At 31.8% G+C, this 22,045-nt stretch overlaps 11 protein-coding genes and 1 non-coding gene across 12 annotated transcripts, besides 4 other annotated features; 7 read left to right on the top strand and 5 right to left on the bottom strand.

The window, feature by feature from the left end:
- Positions 1-95: 95 nt before the first annotated feature.
- TVAGG3_0343440 (mRNA splicing, via spliceosome) lies at positions 96-1,805 on the top strand (the record flags this gene model as incomplete). The annotated part of the gene is made up of 1 exon (XM_001323186.1): positions 328-1,773. The coding sequence occupies one exon, from the start codon at positions 328-330 to the stop codon at positions 1,771-1,773; it is 1,446 nt and encodes a 481-aa protein (XP_001323221.1).
- Positions 1,806-2,167: 362 nt separating this feature from the next.
- Positions 2,168-2,975, top strand: TVAGG3_0343450 (MPS One Binder (MOB) kinase activator-like family; the record flags this gene model as incomplete). The annotated part of the gene is made up of 1 exon (XM_001323185.2): positions 2,205-2,864. The coding sequence occupies one exon, from the start codon at positions 2,205-2,207 to the stop codon at positions 2,862-2,864; it is 660 nt and encodes a 219-aa protein (XP_001323220.1).
- A 228-nt stretch (positions 2,976-3,203) lies between these two features.
- TVAGG3_0343460 (retrograde vesicle-mediated transport, Golgi to ER) lies at positions 3,204-3,851 on the bottom strand (the record flags this gene model as incomplete). Its single annotated transcript, XM_001323183.2, has 1 exon — positions 3,241-3,834. One exon carries the CDS (start codon positions 3,832-3,834, stop codon positions 3,241-3,243), a length of 594 nt encoding a protein of 197 aa, XP_001323218.2.
- A 685-nt stretch (positions 3,852-4,536) lies between these two features.
- TVAGG3_0343470 (armadillo (ARM) repeat-containing protein family) lies at positions 4,537-5,871 on the top strand (the record flags this gene model as incomplete). The annotated part of the gene is made up of 1 exon (XM_001323182.1): positions 4,549-5,871. The coding sequence occupies one exon, from the start codon at positions 4,549-4,551 to the stop codon at positions 5,869-5,871; it is 1,323 nt and encodes a 440-aa protein (XP_001323217.1).
- A 247-nt stretch (positions 5,872-6,118) lies between these two features.
- Positions 6,119-7,040: a mobile genetic element.
- A 142-nt stretch (positions 7,041-7,182) lies between these two features.
- TVAGG3_0343490 (retrograde vesicle-mediated transport, Golgi to ER) lies at positions 7,183-7,806 on the top strand (the record flags this gene model as incomplete). Its single annotated transcript, XM_001323181.1, has 1 exon — positions 7,194-7,781. The coding sequence occupies one exon, from the start codon at positions 7,194-7,196 to the stop codon at positions 7,779-7,781; it is 588 nt and encodes a 195-aa protein (XP_001323216.1).
- Positions 7,807-8,049: 243 nt separating this feature from the next.
- TVAGG3_0343500 lies at positions 8,050-8,129 on the bottom strand. Its single transcript has one exon. It is a non-coding gene; the product is annotated as a tRNA-Leu (tRNA).
- A 195-nt stretch (positions 8,130-8,324) lies between these two features.
- On the bottom strand, positions 8,325-9,605 carry TVAGG3_0343510 (six-hairpin glycosidases family; the record flags this gene model as incomplete). Its single annotated transcript, XM_001323180.1, has 1 exon — positions 8,325-9,605. One exon carries the CDS (start codon positions 9,603-9,605, stop codon positions 8,325-8,327), a length of 1,281 nt encoding a protein of 426 aa, XP_001323215.1.
- Positions 9,606-10,088: 483 nt separating this feature from the next.
- Positions 10,089-11,010: a mobile genetic element.
- Positions 11,011-11,918: 908 nt separating this feature from the next.
- TVAGG3_0343530 (lipid binding) lies at positions 11,919-12,683 on the top strand (the record flags this gene model as incomplete). The annotated part of the gene is made up of 1 exon (XM_001323179.1): positions 11,919-12,683. One exon carries the CDS (start codon positions 11,919-11,921, stop codon positions 12,681-12,683), a length of 765 nt encoding a protein of 254 aa, XP_001323214.1.
- Positions 12,684-13,222: 539 nt separating this feature from the next.
- Positions 13,223-13,717, top strand: TVAGG3_0343540 (bifunctional inhibitor/lipid-transfer protein/seed storage 2s albumin superfamily protein family; the record flags this gene model as incomplete). The annotated part of the gene is made up of 1 exon (XM_001323178.1): positions 13,223-13,717. One exon carries the CDS (start codon positions 13,223-13,225, stop codon positions 13,715-13,717), a length of 495 nt encoding a protein of 164 aa, XP_001323213.1.
- Positions 13,718-14,153: 436 nt separating this feature from the next.
- On the bottom strand, positions 14,154-15,032 carry TVAGG3_0343550 (vesicle transport V-SNARE 13 family; the record flags this gene model as incomplete). The annotated part of the gene is made up of 1 exon (XM_001323177.2): positions 14,284-14,982. One exon carries the CDS (start codon positions 14,980-14,982, stop codon positions 14,284-14,286), a length of 699 nt encoding a protein of 232 aa, XP_001323212.1.
- A 662-nt stretch (positions 15,033-15,694) lies between these two features.
- Positions 15,695-18,922: a mobile genetic element.
- On the bottom strand, positions 16,633-17,295 carry TVAGG3_0343570 (MULE transposase domain-containing protein; the record flags this gene model as incomplete). Its single annotated transcript, XM_051230815.1, has 1 exon — positions 16,633-17,295. One exon carries the CDS (start codon positions 17,293-17,295, stop codon positions 16,633-16,635), a length of 663 nt encoding a protein of 220 aa, XP_051100545.1.
- Positions 18,900-18,922: a terminal%2Cinverted (terminal inverted repeat of MuDR-5/MuDR-6/MuDR-7_TvMULE4 transposon ID:TVAGG3_0343560).
- A 148-nt stretch (positions 18,923-19,070) lies between these two features.
- On the top strand, positions 19,071-22,013 carry TVAGG3_0343580 (A-type inclusion protein-related family; the record flags this gene model as incomplete). Its single annotated transcript, XM_001323176.1, has 1 exon — positions 19,092-22,013. The coding sequence occupies one exon, from the start codon at positions 19,092-19,094 to the stop codon at positions 22,011-22,013; it is 2,922 nt and encodes a 973-aa protein (XP_001323211.1).
- Positions 22,014-22,045: the final 32 nt, after the last annotated feature.

Genomic DNA, 22,045 nt, shown 5'->3' on the forward strand with positions numbered 1-22,045 from the left:
TTCAGAATCGGATCTGCATATGGTAAATCAATTTCGTTTTCAATAATTTCAATTAATATGTAAAAAAATTGATTTTCTCGAAATATCTCTGATATCTCATTCCTTACTGGTTCATTTTGCATATTAATTGATATCATTGATGCTATATATTCAATTGTATTCTCGAATGTTTCTTCATCTCCTTCTTTATTGCAAAACATTTGAACAGCAGCAGTAAATTTTTCCATATTAAATTCTTCATTATTAGCTAATGTGTTTTCGTTAACCTCTTGATTACAACTGTCTTTGTATTCATCCATTTCTTTTTTTATTATTTTTTTTTGACAAATGAATGATTTTTCAAATTCTGACTCATCGGATGATCTAGAAATGTCATTCGCAATGAAAGTTGGAGTTGACATTGCCCCTAAAATCATAAACACTGATATTTTTGCAGAAAAACCTCAACAATCCAAATTTATTCAGGCAAATCTTCCTATAGCGGAACAAGAAAAATTTATGGAACAGAAATCCATGAAAGATAGACAAGAGATTACAATGCTTGATTCAATTTGGAAAGAAATGCATCACAAGAAAAATGAAAAATCTAAAACAGATAAATCGCACAAACATAAGAGAGTAATACCATGGGATGAATCAAAAGCACCAGAAAAGGAAGCTCCTATATTTGATCGTGTTGCTTACGCTAACAAATTAAAGAATAGAACTTGGAAACCCCTTGTTGGTAACCAAGAATTAGAAGATACTGCTATTTGGTTCAATGTTATCAACCATAAAGATCATCTTGGCCGTAGCTGGGTCAAACCTCCATTAAATCTTCAATTAGTTCCTCATGAATGCTGTCTTCCAAAGGTAAACATTCATACATACAGCTATCATACTGCAATGATTACAGATTGCGAAATGATACCAGATTATGGCCATTTCATCCTTTCTTCTTCCCTAGATTCGACAATCAGAATTTGGAGTTTATTCGGCGATCGACAATGCATACAGTCTTACATCGGGCACCAGAATGGTGTTAGAGATATCGCGTTTAATCGAGACGGAATGAAGTTTGCAAGTATATGTTTCGGAAAAAAGTTGAAATATTGGGAAACAGACCATGGAAATGTCTTTAATAATATTCTTTTAGATGATATACCCGTAAGAATTGCATTTCCTCCCTTGGAAGACCACTCAGAAGAAATTATTGTTGCATTAGCCAATGGATCAGCTGTTCATTACGATTTCAGATTAGATGGAAACAAAGAAAAATGTTTGGTATATAATTACCATACAAAACCCACATTATCACTTGCTTTCCTTCCAGGAACGAAATATTTCGTAACTTCATCCGAAGATACATCGATAGCTCTATGGGAAATGGGCATAGACAAGCCATTATTTGTCTGCCAGCAGCCATGGATGTCCGCAGTTACTGCATTAGTTGCTCATCCGAAAGAATCAGCAATTGCAGCTCAAATGGCCGGAAAAGAAATTGCTGTCTTCAAAGTTACATCGAATTCATTAGAGCCAGATGTAAACAGATCCTTTGTTGGCTGCGAAACTCAGAGTTTTCCATGTCGACCATCATTTTCTCCGGATGGAGGCTTCCTCGTCCAAGGAGATAAAGACGGTGTAATACACATCTGGGATTGGAAGAGTACAACCCAAATGAAGACATTTTCAACACCAAATAACATGGTTATTTCAAAATGTCAATGGTCGCCAAGGCATCCTTCACAAATCATTTGTGGATGCCATGATAATAATATGTACTTATTAGATTAGTGTTTTTATTTGTTTTTAATAAAGATATTTTTAGATATTTCAATGAAACAAAACAATTTTACTTTGATTAGGATACAATGCTTATTGTTACTATATCATTTCAAATTTCCCATCTCTTAAGAGATATTTTTATCTTTGATCAAGTTTTACTTTTGGTTAACTACTGCAATCTAACTGTTCTTAGACGCTACTAAGTTATAATTTTTCATAATGACTACTAGTTTGACTCCTCTTTTGGTATAGATCGAAAATCCCAAATCAAAGGATTTCCTAATTTGAAGTTTCATTTAATTGCAATTGACTATGATAGATATATGATAATCATATTTTCATTGATTTCAGAATCAAGATTTTACGAAAGTTTTATTTTTGGGGGTTCAAGTAACAATCCCCTAAATATTTCAAAAAGTGACAGCTTTTTTCTACAACATATGAAGTCATTTGTGAATAAGCCAGGTACCGGAAAAGCTGAGTTTAACAATGTTCCATTTGAAGAGGACCCTACAGAATACAGGACAGTTCAGTATTATATTCAAGCTTTGTTAAAGAAATATCCAAATGATATTGATCGCCTGGTCAAATGCCCTGAGAAGCTCGACAAAAATAGCTGGATTTATGCAAGCTTCAGACAATTCCTTAAAGAAATAAATTACTTCGCTTACGAACATAGATTTGTTAGTACAGCCGAAACAATGCCTAAAATGCAATTTACAATCAACGGAAATTTCGTCGAATGCAGATCCGCTGCTAAAAATCCACCAGCTCCTGTTCCAGCTATAGATTACATCACTCAAACTGTTGATATGGCAACAGTTGCTATCTTAGACCAAACAAAGTTCCCATCAGGTGTTATCAATCCTGATGGACTTAATCTTATTATGACATATATGCGCCGTCTTTATCGTGTTTTTAGCTATTCTTATATTTGCCACAGAGAAGTTTTTGATGAGCTAGAAGAGAAAACACATTTATGTGAGAGATTTACAAGATTCGCTCGCGAGTTCAATTTGATCCAAGCTCAAGATATCCACATTCCAGACTCATATTTCGAACAAAAGAGAAATCAGGAGCAGCAGCAACAGCAGCAATAAATACTGTTACATATCCAAAAAATTAAATATAGAAAATTGCGTACTTTTTATATATTATTTTTGAATTCTTTTTTAAAAGTTTATTTTAATTCATCTGTAACTAACGCAGCGAATTATTTTCATTTCTTAAGTTTTTATGAGCTAATTTTCAAATTTCTTTTATAATTAATTTTATCTTGGCGTTAATTGGATATTGGCTAAGTTTTGTAAATAAATTTTAATAATTTCAGATTTAAATGGAGAATTTAAAACGAAATATTTCAAACAAAAATTGTTTTGTAGTAATTTGATGAAAATATAGATTATCAGAAAGAAAAAATGAATAGAGATTTACAATACCTACAAACTGCATACTTTTTGGTTTGGATATCCAAATTTAGCAGCATGATTTCTTATCTTCCTTCTTTGGCTCGAGAGGTTGAGCCTTGATTGGCTGATTGCCAACCATGAACTCGTAACCCTTCTGTGCGGCGAATGTGAAAGCGTTTTCAACGGCTTCGCCAGACTGAGCCGAAACGAAGAAGACTGCCGAAAATAGGCTACCGTATTCCGTTTCTATTTCGCTTTCTGTTTTAACGCCACTCTGGTTAAGGAGATCAATTTTGTTAACGGCAAGAACTAAAGGAGGCATAACTTCGCAGGCATTTTTAAGTAATTCAATCCATGTTTGAATAGCTTCAAAAGACATTGCATCTGTTATACTTGCTGTGATGATTGCACAAGCAGCAGAACGTGCATAAAGTGGAGTAAGAGATTGAAACTGCTCTTGGCCAGCTGTATCCCAAACAAAAACATCAACGTGGGTTTCTGAGAGTTGAACTGTTTTTCTTTGATGATTTGCGCCGATAGTTGGTTTAACTGTGCTGCTCCAGGTTCCGGTTGTCCATCTGTTGATAAGAGATGTCTTACCAACACCGGAATTACCAAGAATAACAACTTTGCATGAAGGATTTCTTGATACTTCACTCATTGCTAATTGAAATGTTCTATTTGACAATAAGAACGATTATTGCACCCGATAAATTTTTGAAATTATTATTTTTTATTAGCCTTATTGTGGGAAAAGGAAATAATGAATAAAGAATTCAATTGATTTGCATGGCAAATTTCAATTTCAGTTTTTTTATCCCTGGCATGAATTGATACAATATACAGCATTTTTACATCATGGTTACATCTTTGGAGAAAGAACTCTCATAAGTTTCTAAACAATTTTTTATCTGAATTAACATTTGTAAAATTTAAGCCATCAATAGCTCATCAGCCTTAGATTGCATATTAGTATCATATTCTATTCAATCTCATCATAATATCACCAACTGTTTTCAATCTTCCTTTTGTAGGCCATATAATATGATTTTCATAATACAAAAGATTGAAAATGTAGCATTCATGATAACTAAAGTTGCGTATTACAGGATTCATTGATTCGTGCGTATTCCTGATTCTATTTTCTTACCCCAATAGAGAAGATGTTCCATAGTGGTGAACAATAGCTTTGCGGCAATATAATCATGTTATCACACGGTTCCGTTCTTTAATAAGGAGACAAATCGAATTAATTTAGCCTTTTAAAGATCATTTTCAGATGAAATAATTATTTAGAACTCAAATGACACGGACACTTATAAATTTTAAATGAGATTCTTTTTGAATTGCCTTTATGTACGTTTTGAAATACAAAATGTCATCAATTATCTCTCTAAAACTTAATAATGGGGAGATAACTAAACAAGAAACATATACAGTTACATCAGTTCTCGATATATTAGAAAAGACAGATATGAATTCTCAGGAATCAATAGATAATACAATTAATGTTGTTAAATCTTACTCCCTTTTTAACAATGTATATAAAACAAACATATGTAACTCGATATTAGAGACAATATATTCAAAAATATCCTCACCTGCACTTACAAATATTCAATTCGGATTAATATTATTAGAATCTTTCACAGTCACTGACGCAGTTACACTAAATGACGAAATAGTAGATGATCTAATACAACATACAGCACCGTTGATCCAGAAAAATGACTTAATGATACTTACTTGCGTTTTTTCAATATATAACAAAATAGCAAGCAACGACAATTATACGAGAGCAATAGTACAGATAATTGATATACCTTCGTTAATTTCAACCATTATGAATAATTCAGATATTCAATATATTACAGTAGCTATTAATCTATTGTCTACATACTGCAAATTTTTAGGGCGAGAATTCAATCAAGAAGAACTTATTCCAGTGTTTGACTGTGCCTCTCATTTATTATCAGTAATAATTCCTGATCCGAATTTATCAGAGCCTGTTTTTGATGAAAACTACAAGCCAATCTTAGAAAGCATACTTTTTCTCCTAGTTAAAGCTGGAACAAACGCCGTTTGGGATACACTTTGGAATAAATATAATCTCCTTCCATACATGAACAATTGCTTCCTGTATATCCACCATACCACAATTAAAATGCTAGGATTAAAGCTTTTCAATCGCTTACTAGAAAACAGCATCCTTATTGGAACATTAAATTATGAGAAAGTGGTTTCTCTCATAAAACACAAATCATTTGCTATCCAGACTGAAGCACTCAAGTGTATAGGATTGATTGATGAGAGAAAATTTGTAAAATTACTTAATGAAACTGATTTGCTTCAACAATTTCATGATATTTTAATTGATGGAAGGGTGAAGGCAAAATTAATTGTTATAGATATAATAGAAAGGAGGAAAGACGCATTTAATTTTCTTTACTTCTATGAAGATACAATGATTGAAACGTTGTTATCTAATTTAGCTGAATCATCCTCCAAGACACAAAGACAGATATGTTTAATCCTCACAATGATACAAAGGAAGATGAATGATGAAGGAAGGGCAGATGAAATGCGATCTACTCTGGTAAGCTTGGGTGCAGAAGATATTCTTAATGAAATATCCCTAGATAATAACCTTGTAGCCGACTCTGCTACCGAGCTACTTAATTTTATTATTTGTGAATAAATATTAGTGTAAGTTTTATTGATTTAAGATATTTTTAATAGTATTTCGATGCACATAAACATTAGGATATTCCAATAAAGTTCTAGCGGTCAACAATACAAATAAGAGTATAAATGCTGGCAATTGCAACTTCATTATTCAAGGAATAAGTATATTGTCAATTTCGAATACAAATGACATCTATATTACATAATAAAAGCTAATTTTATTACCTATATTCTTGCTTATTCAAGAATTATGGTTGGATAAAGGTAACTAAACTCCTTTCGCCGATCCGATTTGCCCCATATTTAAAATATAGCTTGCATATGTAGAAGAAAAGCTAATTTTGAAGTACGCCCGAAATCCACCAACAGGATTTCGAGCTACTAAAAAGGTACTTTTAAATGTGATTTTTTTTATAAAAAATTAAATTTATTTTAAGATCAGACTAAAAACTAATTTTATGGAAAATCTATATCGACAAATTTATTACTTATTGGGTATATAGAATTTTTGATTATGGCGATTATGTCTGATATGCTTCCAATAAGCCAAAAAACATTTCATACTGATTTCTATAAAAGGTATCTTTATTATAGAAGTGTAAGCTATATCTGTTTGTTTTTTTATTATAACAAATTCAAAATTCTCTTATAAGGACTAGATGAAATCTGTATTATTAAATCATTAGCTAAATGAAGGTTCAAATAGAAAGTAAATATCAATTTATATGATACTGAAACCAAATAGTTCTTTTAATAAAAGATAACACGCTGAAAATTATTGAGTATTTGCAAATCTCAAAAATCTATTGGTGAATTTGGCTCAACTTTTAAAATTATAACATCCATATCAAATCATAAAAGCAGACAAAAATTAAAGCCAAACCTATCGGCCAATTTTTTTTGATATTTTGATTTTTGAGGTATACTTTTAAAAGTGGATTTAAAGCACTTATGAAAAAACATTAACTTCTGTCGTTATGATTATTGATTTAGACAATAATGATTTTAATCTTTGATTATCAAAACACTAAAGTCATCTTTTTAACATTTGCTTGGTAGCATTAACTCAAGTCTAAAGTACTATTTTATGTGGCACTCTTAGAATTTTTGTATTCATTGTACACGCTGAAATAGTACCATTAAAGTTATGGCGGACTTTCAAAAAACAGTTTGGTCACCTTTGGTTGGATAGAATTGGTTACCCAACATTTCTCAAAATTATCATCGATTTAATTTAATTTATACAAGTACACATTAAGCAACTTAAAATGGGCTAAAAATCTCACCTGATTCTATCAGAAAAGGTGACGATATCAGAATTTCGATTCATTTCATATGCAGCATCTTCCAGGTCAGGACGGCGAAACATATAAAGTTCCCCTGATTGGCGATGCTAATGTTGGAAAGACTAGTATAGTCGGAAGATTTACCTCCGAAAGGTTTACAGGAAATACGACACCCACAGTTGGCGTCTCAACAGCTCAAGTTACAATAAAAAATAAGGATCGAGATGTTAAACTTACTATATGGGATACAGCTGGACAAGAAAAATTCAGATCTCTCGTTCCGCTTTACACTCGCCATGCATCACTCCTTATTTTAGTTTTCGATATTACTAATGAAGAATCCTTCAATGGTTGCGAGGATTGGGTAACCAAAGTTCGCGGAGATATGGGAATTAAATGCCCCATATTCTTATGTGCGAATAAAATTGATTTAAATGCATGTGTAACTAGAGAACAAATAGATGAATGGGGAAGGGAGCATGATTGTCAAGTATTTTATACTTCTGCTCAAACAGGTACTGGCATTGACGAATTATTTAACGCTGTAGGAGCAAAACTCGGAAATGCTGTTCAAAAATCACAGTTTGGTCCATCACCAAACTTAACCAAAGCTAACACAAGGAAAGGCTGCTGCTAGATAATTTTTATTATTTTATTTTGTGAGAAAATTTTATGATATTTATAAAATCGTAATCTATTTATTGAAATAACACCCTCTGCGTCTTTTTTTATCGAAATTAGTATGATAGGGAATTATTTTCTTTCGAAATCAATAAACTTACGGATTGAGATAAAGAATTCATATCAGAAAGCAGTTTTTGCTTCAAATAAGATTACATAATCTGTAAGTTAGAACGTACGATATTGGAATAAGGAATTTCGAAATTTGCAAAAAATAATAAAAATGGTCACTCTGGGGTTCGAACCCAGGCCCTCGCGGACCAGTGCCTTAAACTGGCGCCTTAGACCACTCGGCCAAATGACCTTTACATCTTTTTTAATTTAAATTTTTAATAAATTTAAATTAAAAATCATAATTTTTTAAATTATTTTCTCAACATAGCATTTTAAGTTTGAAATAAGAGAAACTAAACGCAAAAAGAGTTAAATATTCTCACAATAAACACTATATACTAATATTTTATTTTACAAATGAAATTACAAATTATTATCATGATTTTCAGTTTGATCTTCTTTTAATCTCGTTAATTAGTTTCCGACACATGTAAATTGCATGTCCCATTTCTGCACAATAAAATTTACTACTCTTAAAGCCAGTATCAATATATTTTTCTTTGACTGCTTCTATCCATTTTTCAACTACGCCATAAAATCCTCCATCAACCAAAGCTACACCAACATGTCCCCAAGGGAAAATTCTACATGAAAGATCAGTATAACAAGGATGCTCATCAACAAATCTATTCATTAAGAACTGAACTCTTTCTCCTAAAGGATCAATCTGAAATCCCATAATAGGAGATAATTGACAAACAGCATCAGGATAGTAAATTGATAAATTAAGAGCTTTCTCCTTAACATGAGAAAGGTATCCTTTTATTGGCTCTTCTCTCCAAAGAGATCTTTCATAAGTATCATTCAAAGTAGTCATGTAATTCTCGTATAATTGTGTTTTCGCATCATCTTTGAAAACATTTTTCGCAATCCAAACTCCTGCTTTCAATCCCATGAAAGATTCACTATTATCCATTGCGTATTTAATCTTATAGTCTGGTTTTGCATATGTCATTCCTTCATTAAATACAGATGGATCTGTCAAAGCAGACAAAACTAATTCGATATCAGATCTATGTTCAAGTAAATAATCAAAATCGGATGTTTGCTCGGCATATTTTTGAAGTTCGTAGATAAACATAGCGGCATATGAATCTACAGAATCCATGCCATCAGAAGTTATGTTGTAACCTTCTGTATCAGCTAATCTTTGATATTTATATGAGAATATCGTACCATCGATATACCCTTCAACACCATGGTTCAAATGGGCAAAATGCCAATCAAAGTAACGCTTTATATTGGTATAATAGCTTGCATTTTGTGTTTCAAGTAAACCATTAATTGCAAAACATGCGAAATATGCATTTACTAAGGCAGCTTGATAACTATGAATCTTATGATTAGGTATTGCACCATCTGTAGCTTGTATACTTACTAAAAACTGAGAAATTTTTTCAATCAAATCTTCATAGTACTCAATTGAATGAAATGGAGGCTGTGGAGCTGGCGTTGGTGTTGGAGATGGTGAAGGGTTTGGTGATATGGTTGGAGTTGGTACTGGAGTTGGTGACACATCGGAATCTTTTTTCTTTTCAGTCAAAACAACTGCTAAAACAGTGATTATGACAATGATTCCAACTGCTACAGAAACTCCTATTATTATTTTTGTAAGAAGGCTAATTCCATGAGCTCCTTCTGTTTCAATAGTTTCGAAATCGCTCATAGAATTTGGAATTGAAACAAAATCCGATAAAATTCAATGCTGAGAAATTTCAGACCATCGTTTGACGAATTGTCACTCAGTACATATAATCAATTGAAGTGTATTTATTGATCAGAGTGATTATTGAATTGAAAATAATCACCACAACAATACATCACAGTTTGAACTTCTGTTGCAATGATTGTGAACGATTTGTGCATCATTTGGAATAGTCTTCATTATTTAAATATAGGTTTTTCCTTCATCATTGGTTTGGGATCAAAAGATTTTAAATTAAGACTTAGCTAAATCATTTACTAACTCAATTAGAAAAGCATAGAAAGCTATTGAAACCCAATTCCCACTCGAAAAAACTGCGGGTTAAATCTCTGAATCCAGGATAAAGCTCCCAAACCACCAATAATCAATCATCTGAAAAAGTGCAGAAAGTTTATGTTTGTTCTGTTCTCATCATTAATATCAGAACTATTTTTAAAGATGCTTAAAGGTAACTAAACTCCTTTCGCCGATCCGATTTGCTCCATATTTAAAATATAGCTTGCATATGTAGAAGAAAAGCTAATTTTGAAGTACGCCCGAAATCCACCAACAGGATTTCGAGCTACTAAAAAGGTACTTTTAAATGTGATTTTTTTTATAAAAAATTAAATTTATTTTAAGATCAGACTAAAAACTAATTTTATGGAAAATCTATATCGACAAATTTATTACTTATTGGGTATATAGAATTTTTGATTATGGCGATTATGTCTGATATGCTTCCAATAAGCCAAAAAACATTTCATACTGATTTCTATAAAAGGTATCTTTATTATAGAAGTGTAAGCTATATCTGTTTGTTTTTTTATTATAACAAATTCAAAATTCTCTTATAAGGACTAGATGAAATCTGTATTATTAAATCATTAGCTAAATGAAGGTTCAAATAGAAAGTAAATATCAATTTATATGATACTGAAACCAAATAGTTCTTTTAATAAAAGATAACACGCTGAAAATTATTGAGTATTTGCAAATCTCAAAAATCTATTGGTGAATTTGGCTCAACTTTTAAAATTATAACATCCATATCAAATCATAAAAGCAGACAAAAATTAAAGCCAAACCTATCGGCCAATTTTTTTTGATATTTTGATTTTTGAGGTATACTTTTAAAAGTGGATTTAAAGCACTTATGAAAAAACATTAACTTCTGTCGTTATGATTATTGATTTAGACAATAATGATTTTAATCTTTGATTATCAAAACACTAAAGTCATCTTTTTAACATTTGCTTGGTAGCATTAACTCAAGTCTAAAGTACTATTTTATGTGGCACTCTTAGAATTTTTGTATTCATTGTACACGCTGAAATAGTACCATTAAAGTTATGGCGGACTTTCAAAAAATAGTTTGGTCACCTTTAGATGCTTTTAAATAACTTAAGCTATTTAGCGTTTTTTTTTGAAAACTAAATTACCAGGAATGGTAGGATGTATTACACATAGCAACTATGCTCAAATTCATTGAGATTCTATATTCAATAGTTGTTATAACGTATTTAACTTAGAACTTACAGATTTAACCAAGAAAATGACAAAGTGAATGGTTGATAGGATTGTTATATAGAATAAGTGATTTGAAATCAAAATTTTTAAATTGCCATGACTTTCCTTTCTTCTTGCTTTCACATTATGATTCTATTAAGCCAATCTAATCTAATGCAATTCCAAAAAAATCGATATAATTGATCTGAATGAAAATCAGTTCAAATCAACAAAATTTGGAAAAACTGCTTTTCGAACTGATTAAATATGAATATCGAAGTAATATTTTAGTTTTGAGATACCGTCAGAAATTTGAATTGAAAATCATCGTTCTTATCAAAACAATTATTTGAAAATCAATACGAACACTAACGATTAGAATGTAAAATAAATATAATTTATTATCTAGCATAAGATATAAATCTTACAATTTATTTCCAAACAAAGAAAATACTATATTTTAATTTAAATTTATTCCTATAGTTCAAAATATTTGATAAAATTATGATTAATCAATTATGCAGATAATAATCATACCACCATCAATTCCATTTTGGGAGAAAACCATTTTCAAAATTCAGAAAATATTTGAAGAAAAAAATTAAAGTAGTAAGTTCGTGATTTGGCACATCTAAACAAATCACATTTTCGACTTTTCTGATCAAAGGTTTCAAAAATAACTTTAGGAGCTAACGACGATTAAAAACGATTCAAATCATAAGGTTTCAATTTTTCTATAAAACAATTTTACATTTTATATTATCAATGTAATCAACAGCATCAACAATGTCAGCTTCAGCAATTTTCGATTTTTGCTCTGCAAACTTGGGTGGCGCGTTGTGCTCAATTGGTTCTCCAATCTACCTTAAAAATGTTCAGTTTAAAAACAATACAGCTTACAAGTATGGTGGCGGTATCTATTTCCAGGGTATTGTTTCCAAAGATGATCCAACAAATGTTTCCCCAACTCACAAACTTATCATTCAACAATTAACTCTTACCGGCAACAAAGCCAACGAATACGGTGGCGCTATATGCCTTTCTTCACCAGCCGAAGTTGATTTCGAAGATTCTACTTGCCAAAACAACCATGCTGCTTTTGCAGGCGGTGCCATCTATTCTCATAACACTGATAACCTTAAGATCTTCAATACCAAATTCTACCAAAACACTTTACAAAATAACGTTTTCCGTCAATTTAGCGGCCAATCCATTAGTGGAAAGACAAATCTTGCCGAAGACCAGTACAACACCAGATTCCGCGCAAGAGGTGGCGGTGCCATTTGCGTTGCTTCAGACGATAAAAAGTTGTTGACAATACAATCCAAAAGCGTGTTTTCAATTCACACAAGAACTGCTATTCCGGAAACAGCGCTGGCAGCCACGCTACATCCTTCGGTAATGGCCCAGGACATGAAATTATGTTGGACGGTTATATCTATTTCGCATCTGTTGAAGACACAATCAACAAATGGGCCACAAGTGATCAACAGAAACTTATCTCCTACAACTACAAAGGCTGGGATGTTTCCTCCGTCAATGATTGCATGATCATTGGTATTTTCACCATGGCATCCACCAAGACAGGCTGTGACCAATACGAGGAGCCAACTACTTCCGAGAGTGTTCCATCCCAACCAGTCGTTGTTCCGTCCGGCGATGGCACATCTAAAGTTGCCGATCCAACAGAATACACTTACAGGGCCACACCAATTACCAAACTTCCATACGCCACAACACGTTCATTGGGATACAAGACAGCCAAACCAATCCAGTATCCAATCAGTCCAGCCACATACAGTGTTGCCAGAACAGCTCCAATGACAAACGTTCAGACACCAGGATCCACAGCACATTCCACACCACACAAGACAGCACATTCCACACCACACTCTACACCACATTCCACAGCCCACAAGACACCATTCTCCACTGTTCATTCTACAGCACACAAGACACCATTCTCTACAATGCATTCCACACCACATTCAACACCATTTTCAACAATGCATTCTACTCCACACTCCACAGCACACTCTACTCCACATTCTACACCACATTCAACAGCTCACAAGACACCATTCTCAACAATGCATTCTACTCCTCATTCGACAGCTCATTCCACTCCTCATTCTACACCACATTCAACACCCCATTCTACACCACGTTACACAATTTCTCCATCAGCATCAATTGCTCCAGCCATTTCATCAGTTAACCTCGGTGAAAACTCCACGGAAACAATGAATATCATTACTGGCACACAGACCAAGAAGAAGAATTGGCTTCCTATCATCATTGGTGCTATTGTTGGCTTCCTTCTTTTGGCTGCAATCATCGCATTCCTCATCTTCTGGTTCAAGAAACGCGAGGAGAGCTCTGATGATTCAATCTGTGAGATGCAGGAAGAAACAGTAATCAATTACAACATGACAGAAGGAGCAACAATTACTAATGATAACCCATTGTGGAAGACATCTATCACTCTCGATATCTCTGACGATCCATTCAAGAACGACTTCGAAGAAGCTGAAGCTGCTGAAGATTTCTTCGCCGTCAGAGAGAAATTCCTCGATGAAAATTAATTTTGCTTATTTTTTTTTATTCATGCTTTTTTTATTCTAATATAAAAAAATCGATAAACGTTTTTTTATTTACTCCTGGAAATTAAAGCTTTTTTCTTATCCGATTATTGAATTTATTTCCGAAACTTTTATATTAGAATTTGATCATAATATTCGTAATATACACAGGATGGATGATTGAAATAGCTAACTCCGATCAACTTTTTTTAAAGAGTATGTTAAACTTATTGTAAATCATGATTAAAAGGGAATCATCTCTTAATCCCCATGCATCAAAGCATTATTTGTTATGTATTATCTATGGAATTTCGATGTTTACCTACATTAAATCTGAATTGGTTGTAAATATCTTCATAAAGACTGTAAAAGTTAAAAATCCAAGGATTTAACCTTTACATAATATTACATAATGAATACAAGGCTTGATTTTATCGATAAAAAATTTCGATTAATAAAATTCATTTTTAAGGGATAATTCTATTTGATAAAAACATAACATTTGTTTTTAATACAATAAAATCAAAATAGAGCTTTATTAAAAAAATAATAATAAAAAATTCAATAAATTAAATAATGCCAGTGCTATTGTCTGATGTACCACCGCTGCTAGAAAATGACTGTTCAACTGTATTCTTGATTGCACTTGGTTTAACAATTGAAACTACAATAGCAGCGATAATTGTCAAAGCAACGATAATTGCGAGTACACGGATGCATTTATCACCTGCTACGCGGCCAAACATATTCTTAAGAACAACTTTTGCTCTGTCAAGTTCACTATCCATATTATCGAGGTTTGAGCTAGCTTTTTGCATTTGTTCTTGCTGTCTCTTAATTTCTACAGCTGTATCTGCACCGATTTGTTTCATATTTTCGACCATTGATAAGGAATTATCAAGAGAGTTTTTCTGAATGTTTTGAAGTTTAAGAGCGTCATCCATAAGCCCCTGCGCATTCTTTTGATTCTCCTGATCACTACCGCGTTGAGCAATAACTAACTGATCTTGCAATTGCTTGATGCATTCATTATGATATTCGAGTTTTTCTTGGTAGCTATCTCTCTCTTCACCTGGTTGCATTTCGTTGATTTCGCAATCCATGAAATCTCTATCTTGTATTAATGCTTTAATTTTTTCTTCGATTTCACGAACAAGTTTTCTACGCTGGCCTTGTTCTGTTTCAGGTATTCTTGATATGGCTTCACCAATGTCTTTTTCAAGTTCGGTGCAATTTGCAATACTTTCTTCGATGTTCTCGTTCACCATATTAAAGCTTTTTGAATGCCTCTATCTAACAAAATTTTTGCCATTTTTTTAGAAGCATGAAACTTGAAAAATGAAAAATTTTGATTTCAAAAATGAATGACTGCGGCAGTTCTGGATTTATTTGTTAAAAGATTTTTTTTATACGAAATTATGCTGCCAGATCAAAAGATCTAAGATGTGAAGTTCAGAATACTTTTATGTCTTGCAAAATAACATATAAGAAAGGACCTTGCTATTCTTTTATGATTTAAACATCGCATAGGTTAAAATTACTCATATAATATCTTAATAGCTTAATAAATCGAATTAGAGATAGTTCAAATGCAAGTGTGAATCAGATGAAACTCTACCTACCTACATTTTTGGTAGATATTTTGTAATCTAAAATTGTGGCAAAAATATCATATATCATATAACTTTCAAAATTGCAGAATTAGAAAGTTGAGCACATGTGTAGAATAAATATATACATTTTGGTGCGATTTTTGAATATCATCTGGTCTTCTAATTTCAATTATAGCAGAATTCAATTAACCTGCCGAAATATTACTATACTTAGGAATTTAGATATCTCGGTAAAACATATTTCTGAAAAATAGATTATTTTCAGTTTACAATTGAATATCGTTTGAATATAAATGAAACCGGAGCTTTATTTTCTAAGTTTAGGCTCATTCATTAATTTTCCTTTTGCTGAATATAAAAAATGAGAGGGGGCACAAACTTGCCCAGTGAGGTGAAGTGAAAAGTGACTAGTTTACATGTCAGAAATGTAAAGTGTCAGATTTGAAACAAAAAATGGATTAATTTATTATTATATGATAGAGAGATTTGGTAAGTTACTATCAAATTTGTAAGTAAGGGAAAAAAAAGTAAGAAAGGAAAAAAATTTTTAAAAAAAATAAAAAGCCACTCGCTTCGCTCGCGGTTGACAAAAAGAACAAATTCGAAAAATAATTGTATGAAATTACGAAACTAAGCCACTCGCTTCGCTCGCGGCTGACGAAAAGAACAGATTCGAAAAAAGATTGTATGAAATTACGAAACTAAGCCGCTCGCTTCGCTCGCGGCTTAAGTAAACAACATATTTCAGATTATCAATACTAAAAATTTTTTTATTTTATTACATTTTTTTTGCATTTTTTTTTAAAGCTTCTTAACTGAAATCATGGAATGTCTCAAAGACAAAAGTAGCATACAGCATGTAAAGCTAAAGAAAGATAATCATAATTAATACCTTAATTTTTAATATTACGCATTTTAGGTGCAAAATTTAAAAACATTCTAATACAATAGAGCAGTTTCCAAAAGTAGCATACAGCATGTAAAGCTAAAGAAAGATAATCATAATTAATACCTTAATTTTTAATATTACGCATTTTTAGGTGCAAAATTTAAAAACATTCTAATACAATAGAGCAGTTTCCAAAAGTAGCATACAGCATGCAAAGCTAAAGAAAGATAATCATAATTAATACCTTTAAAGTTTAAAATCTTGATTTTTTTTAAAATCAAATATTTATAACTTTAATACATACAGCTTAAACCTTATACTTGTTTTCTCTTGTGAGAAAGCAATCTTACAAAGCTAACAATCCTAAAAAATAAAGAATTAAAATTTAATAATTTAATCTAAAATTAAAATCAAAATTAAATAAAATGAGTTCTTTGTAATAATACTTTCAAGGTAGGATATATTTTAGTGGGATCTATTGAGTCATCACTAACAGCATTGAGCAATCTATTGAGCATTGAAATACTCTCGATTTTTCTTTGTCTTTTTACATCAATTTCTGCGTTAGTTGCTTTTTCCATGATCCTAATGACACGGTCATCTGCTGGATTTTGATCAATTTTGAGTTTGATAACGAAAGATGGTATCACTTTTGTATAAATTTCTATAATAACATCATCAATTCTGAGATTTTTTCGATCAGGAAAATAGTCATGTTTGAGTGTTCTAAAATGAGCTTCGGCAATATTGTTAGTTGCGTCGCCTTCACGCCTGTCACGAGCAATCCATCTTGATATGTTGTAACGCCATTGTCTGTTAAAGTATTGAGATGCTGTTGGATCTGTGTCGAGCAACTCCAGAACTTGATCATAGGCAGCATTTGCTTCTTCCTCATGTTCTGCATCTAATTTGAAGACTAAATCCTTCATCAAATTATAGAATTGTTCAAATTTTTCTTGAGAAGAAAACTTATTTGATTTGCGAAGAATTGCACGAAGAACATGTACTCCGCACCAAAGTATTTGAGCTTGTGGAATGCTTTCTTCTATTGCTTGAGCTATCTGTGGAGCACAGTCCATGCTAATGTATTCTGGCTCAATTGTTACCCATCTGAGATAGGCGCACACGCAAACTTGAATGTTTTGATAAGTGTCTGGTTGACAAAAGAAATATAAAAAAGGGAAAATGTGAAAATCTTTGATTTTGCCAGTAAATGCATACAATGGAATGTTTGATCGCAACAATTTATAGGTGCTGTCTATATGAAATGTCTTGATACTATGCGCATAAGCTTTGCCTTCAAAAGGCGCGTAATAGAAACACATATTATTGTCTGAGACTTCAAATGCAATGAGATCATCTGGAGATTCTTCTTGTACTGTCTGAACAAAGATTTGCAATGACACAACATCGTCAGGAGAATATCTAGTTTGAAGAGCATGTATTCTCTCTGCAAATCGTTTGATTGCACGTGGTTTTTGAGCGTACATCTCTTGGAAATGGACGGACCTGTAAGAGGAATTTCAAGATCTTTGAATGCATTTAGCTGTGCTATCGCTCTTTGATTGTCATCTGTTTGGAAGTAATGTTCTAAATATTTGCGATAAAAGACAGACGAATATTGACTTTTGTCATTTGGGGCGGAATGATCATGTTCTTCAACTATTTTGATTAGTTTGTATTTATTTTGATCCAAGATTGCAACATTAAAATGTGCAGGACATTTTGGATATTTGCAGTGGAATGAAATCTGAGATCTTTCTTTCCTGACACGTTCACCATATCCATACTGTGCTTGTATTTCTTGTTTAACTCCAAATTTACAAAGATCCATAACAGTAAAGATAGTTTCTTCTTCTAATTCCATTTGAAATTGAAATGAAAATTAAAAATTCAGAAATTTGAATAGATTTGGTCTGTAATTAAATGAGAATAGCAGTTTGTTCGTCATTGTTTGAGGCAAGAGTATTATAGGAATATTATATGATGGATTTGAGTTGCATATAAAGAGTGCAAAAGGATAAAGAGAGAAATTTTGTTAGATTAAATTATTAAATTTTAATTCTTTATTTTTTAGGATTGTTAGCTTTGTAAGATTGCTTTCTCACAAGAGAAAACAAGTATAAGGTTTAAGCTGTATGTATTAAAGTTATAAATATTTGATTTTAAAAAAAATCAAGATTTTAAACTTTAAAGGTATTAATTATGATTATCTTTCTTTAGCTTTGCATGCTGTATGCTACTTTTGGAAACTGCTCTATTGTATTAGAATGTTTTTAAATTTTGCACCTAAAAATGCGTAATATTAAAAATTAAGGTATTAATTATGATTATCTTTCTTTAGCTTTACATGCTGTATGCTACTTTTGGAAACTGCTCTATTGTATTAGAATGTTTTTAAATTTTGCACCTAAAAATGCGTAATATTAAAAATTAAGGTATTAATTATGATTATCTTTCTTTAGCTTTACATGCTGTATGCTACTTTTGGAAACTGCTCTATTGTATTAGAATGTTTTTAAATTTTGCACCTAAAAATGCGTAATATTAAAAATTAAGGTATTAATTATGATTATCTTTCTTTAGCTTTACATGCTGTATGCTACTTTTGTCTTTGAGACATTCCATGATTTCAGTTAAGAAGCTTTAAAAAAAAATGCAAAAAAATTGAATACTTTACTGGCTGGGCAAATTTGTCGCCGCCCCTAAAAAATGACATAAAATATTCATCTTCGACTCGATTAAGAGGATAACAGCTATTTTCGGATGAAAACTGGTTTAAATTATTGCAAGGTTATATATTCTTCCACAAAATCACATTACCAAAATATGGCAGAAAATTTTAAACGGCTACCAGATTTTGCTCCTCTAAATTATGAACGATTCAATAGATCTGGATGATAATGAGCAACTTAGAGAAGCTCTACAAGATCTCAAAGCACAAAATTATCAATTAAAATCGAGTTTGACCGATTCAGAGTTTAAATTACAACAAGCTTTACAAGATTATTCAAAAATCAAGGGAGAAATCGGACTTGCAAACAAAAAATACGATTTAGAAACTAATAGTAAAATCGAAGATCTTGAAAGAAGAATGAAAATATTGATGCAAACCAATGAAGAATTAAAAACGAAAAATGAGCAAATACAAGAATCTGCAAACAAATATTTAAACACCGAAACTGACAGATTAAAGAAACAGTACACGTTAGATATATCAAAATTGGAAAAGACGCTCAAAGAAAAAGAAAACCAAATTTCAGTTCTTCAAGAGTCATTAACTAAGACGAAAAACCAACAAATATCGCAAAATGCAACCATTACAAGACTTATTGATCAATTGAAAGTATACTTTAACGCTGAATTTTTGACAGTTGATAATGTTATTACGTTTTTGAACCAGCCGAAAGCCCAAGATACAGTACCTGCACAAGTAAAAGAGCTAATAAGCTCGAGACAGATTGTTTCAGATAATGAAAAGACAATTAAAGATCTTTACAGACAATTACGTAATCTTGAGTCAATTAATCGTTCTAAAGATGAAGAATTAGATTCACTGACGAAACATTATGAGGCTGCAATGACGAACCAGATTCAAAAATCTCAAGCAAAGATCAAACAACTTGAATTGCAAATTTCAAACCAAAAGGTCGAAACAATCGTCCAAATCAAGAAGAAAGATGCTCCTCTAGCACAATCTAAGAGTTACAGATCAAAATCTTCACAAACTGAAGAACAGAAAGTTCAAACAGTTCCATTAACTCAATTTCAGAAGAAAGAAGACGAAATAGTAGAAAAAGACAAAACAATATTAACGTTAAACAATAAAATATCAGACCTATCTTCAAAAATCAGTCAACTAGAAAAAGAAAGGCTTCTCATCAAAGATGATGCAAATCAGATTTGTAATAATGTAGAAAAGAAGATCAAAGATATACAAATGATGCAAAAGGACCTCTCTGAAGCTGAAAACGAGCTAATTGCTGAGAAAGATAAAAATTATAAACTTAATTTGACCGTTGACGGACTCAACAAGCAAATTGCGAACTTGAAATGTGATTTAGATATTGCAGATACAAAAATCAAATCATTGCTCGATTCAATTGAAGCAATTAACAAAATGCTCGAAGATAAGAACGAAGAAACTAAAGATCTTTGCAGGATTCGTGATAATTTATTAGGAATCATATCAAAACAAAACAATATGCTTGAGACACAAGATCATGCCGTTGAAACAATCGCTGCAAAACTTCGAGATAAAAAGAATTCACCGATAAAAGTTCAGAAACAGGAAGAACTAACATTTGATTTCACAGGATATCCTACAGAACTTGTCCAACTACTCACGAATATTGTTGAAAATGATGCTCTTGAACCGAATTCTCGTCTAAAAAGTGTTTTGAGAATTATTTCAAAATGGATTGGAAAAATCGAAGGCCAAAACAGGATCCTTAAGGAAACATCCGAAAAGAACAGTTATGAATTGCAGAAAAGCCATAATAACTTCCTTGATTCCCTCAAAGCAATCATTGGTGAAGAGGAAATTACTGAACAACAAATTCCAGAAGAATTTCAGAAATTGGCAAATGACTGTCAAAAATTCAAAGAAGAAAGAGATTCTTATGGATCAAAACTCAATAGCTTATTAATTTCTCTCAAGCAAAACTCATTGGAACAAGTCATTGATACGTTTAACAAGCAAAGACAACAAATACAGAAGTTAAATGTTGATTTGGAAAATGAAAAACAACAAAGAGCAAATGACTCAGAATACTACAAGAACAGAATGAGACAATCAAAGTCAAAGCGTGAACATCTCGCAGAAACAATTGCTTGTCTTGAAGAAGCAAACCAGAATTGCAAAGTTCAAATTGAAGAACAAAATCATCAAATTGAAATTCTTCAACAACAAAATGAACAAATTATTTCAACATTTACAGAACAAAAAGAACAAGATGATGAAGATGATGAACTTAAACTGGATCAAAATCATTACGATGAATTAATAACTATTCAAAAGATGAAGTACAATAATTTGGAAGCACAAACAAGCAAACAAATCGAAAAACTTTCAGGAGAAAAGAGAAATTTGGAACTAGAATTGGCAACAACAATAAATCAATTGAGAGTTTTAGAAGAGAGAAACTCTAAGCTCAAAGATGATTTTGATAATTTATTAACTAAATACAATGAATCCTGCATCGTTTTGAGACAAAATGAAGTAAAAATGAAAGGAGAATTGGAAAAGAATCTTAGTGACATGAAGTCAAAATATGAAAAAATCAATTCTCTTCATGAATCTCATGCTGAAAAAGCAAATGATTTAGTTAAAGAATTGTCTGAAAAATTAAAAGTTTCTGAGTCACAAATCAACGAAATGAAGTCTCAGATAAGTGAGTTAAATCTTAAACTCAGAAAGGAAGAAATCAATGGAAAAGTTCAAGCAGAATCATTTGAAAGATCAAAGCAATTGATTGAAGCTCAAACAAAGGCTAAACTTGTTATTTTCGATACAAATAATAGGGTTAAGATTGATGAGTTAAAGCATGAACATGAACGAGACATGAGAAATCTTTATGGTTACTTTGCAGAGAACTTTGGATCATTCTATGATGCATCTCAACAATTAAATGAAGAAAGTTTCCAGAAACTTGTTTTAATTATTAAAAAAGAACTGGAAAAAGCTCGAAAACAGGATCTTTTATTTAGAAAGTTCTTGAATGCTCATGATCTTCAATCAACTGAAGATGCAATGACAAGCTTCATTATAGATAATCATCCAAGCCTTAAGATTTAAATGTAATTATTTTTTTTGTTGTTTTTACATGA

Source organism: Trichomonas vaginalis, chromosome V (genome assembly GCF_026262505.1).
Source record: "Trichomonas vaginalis G3 chromosome V, whole genome shotgun sequence".
NCBI classification, from domain to species: domain Eukaryota; phylum Parabasalia; order Trichomonadida; family Trichomonadidae; genus Trichomonas; species Trichomonas vaginalis.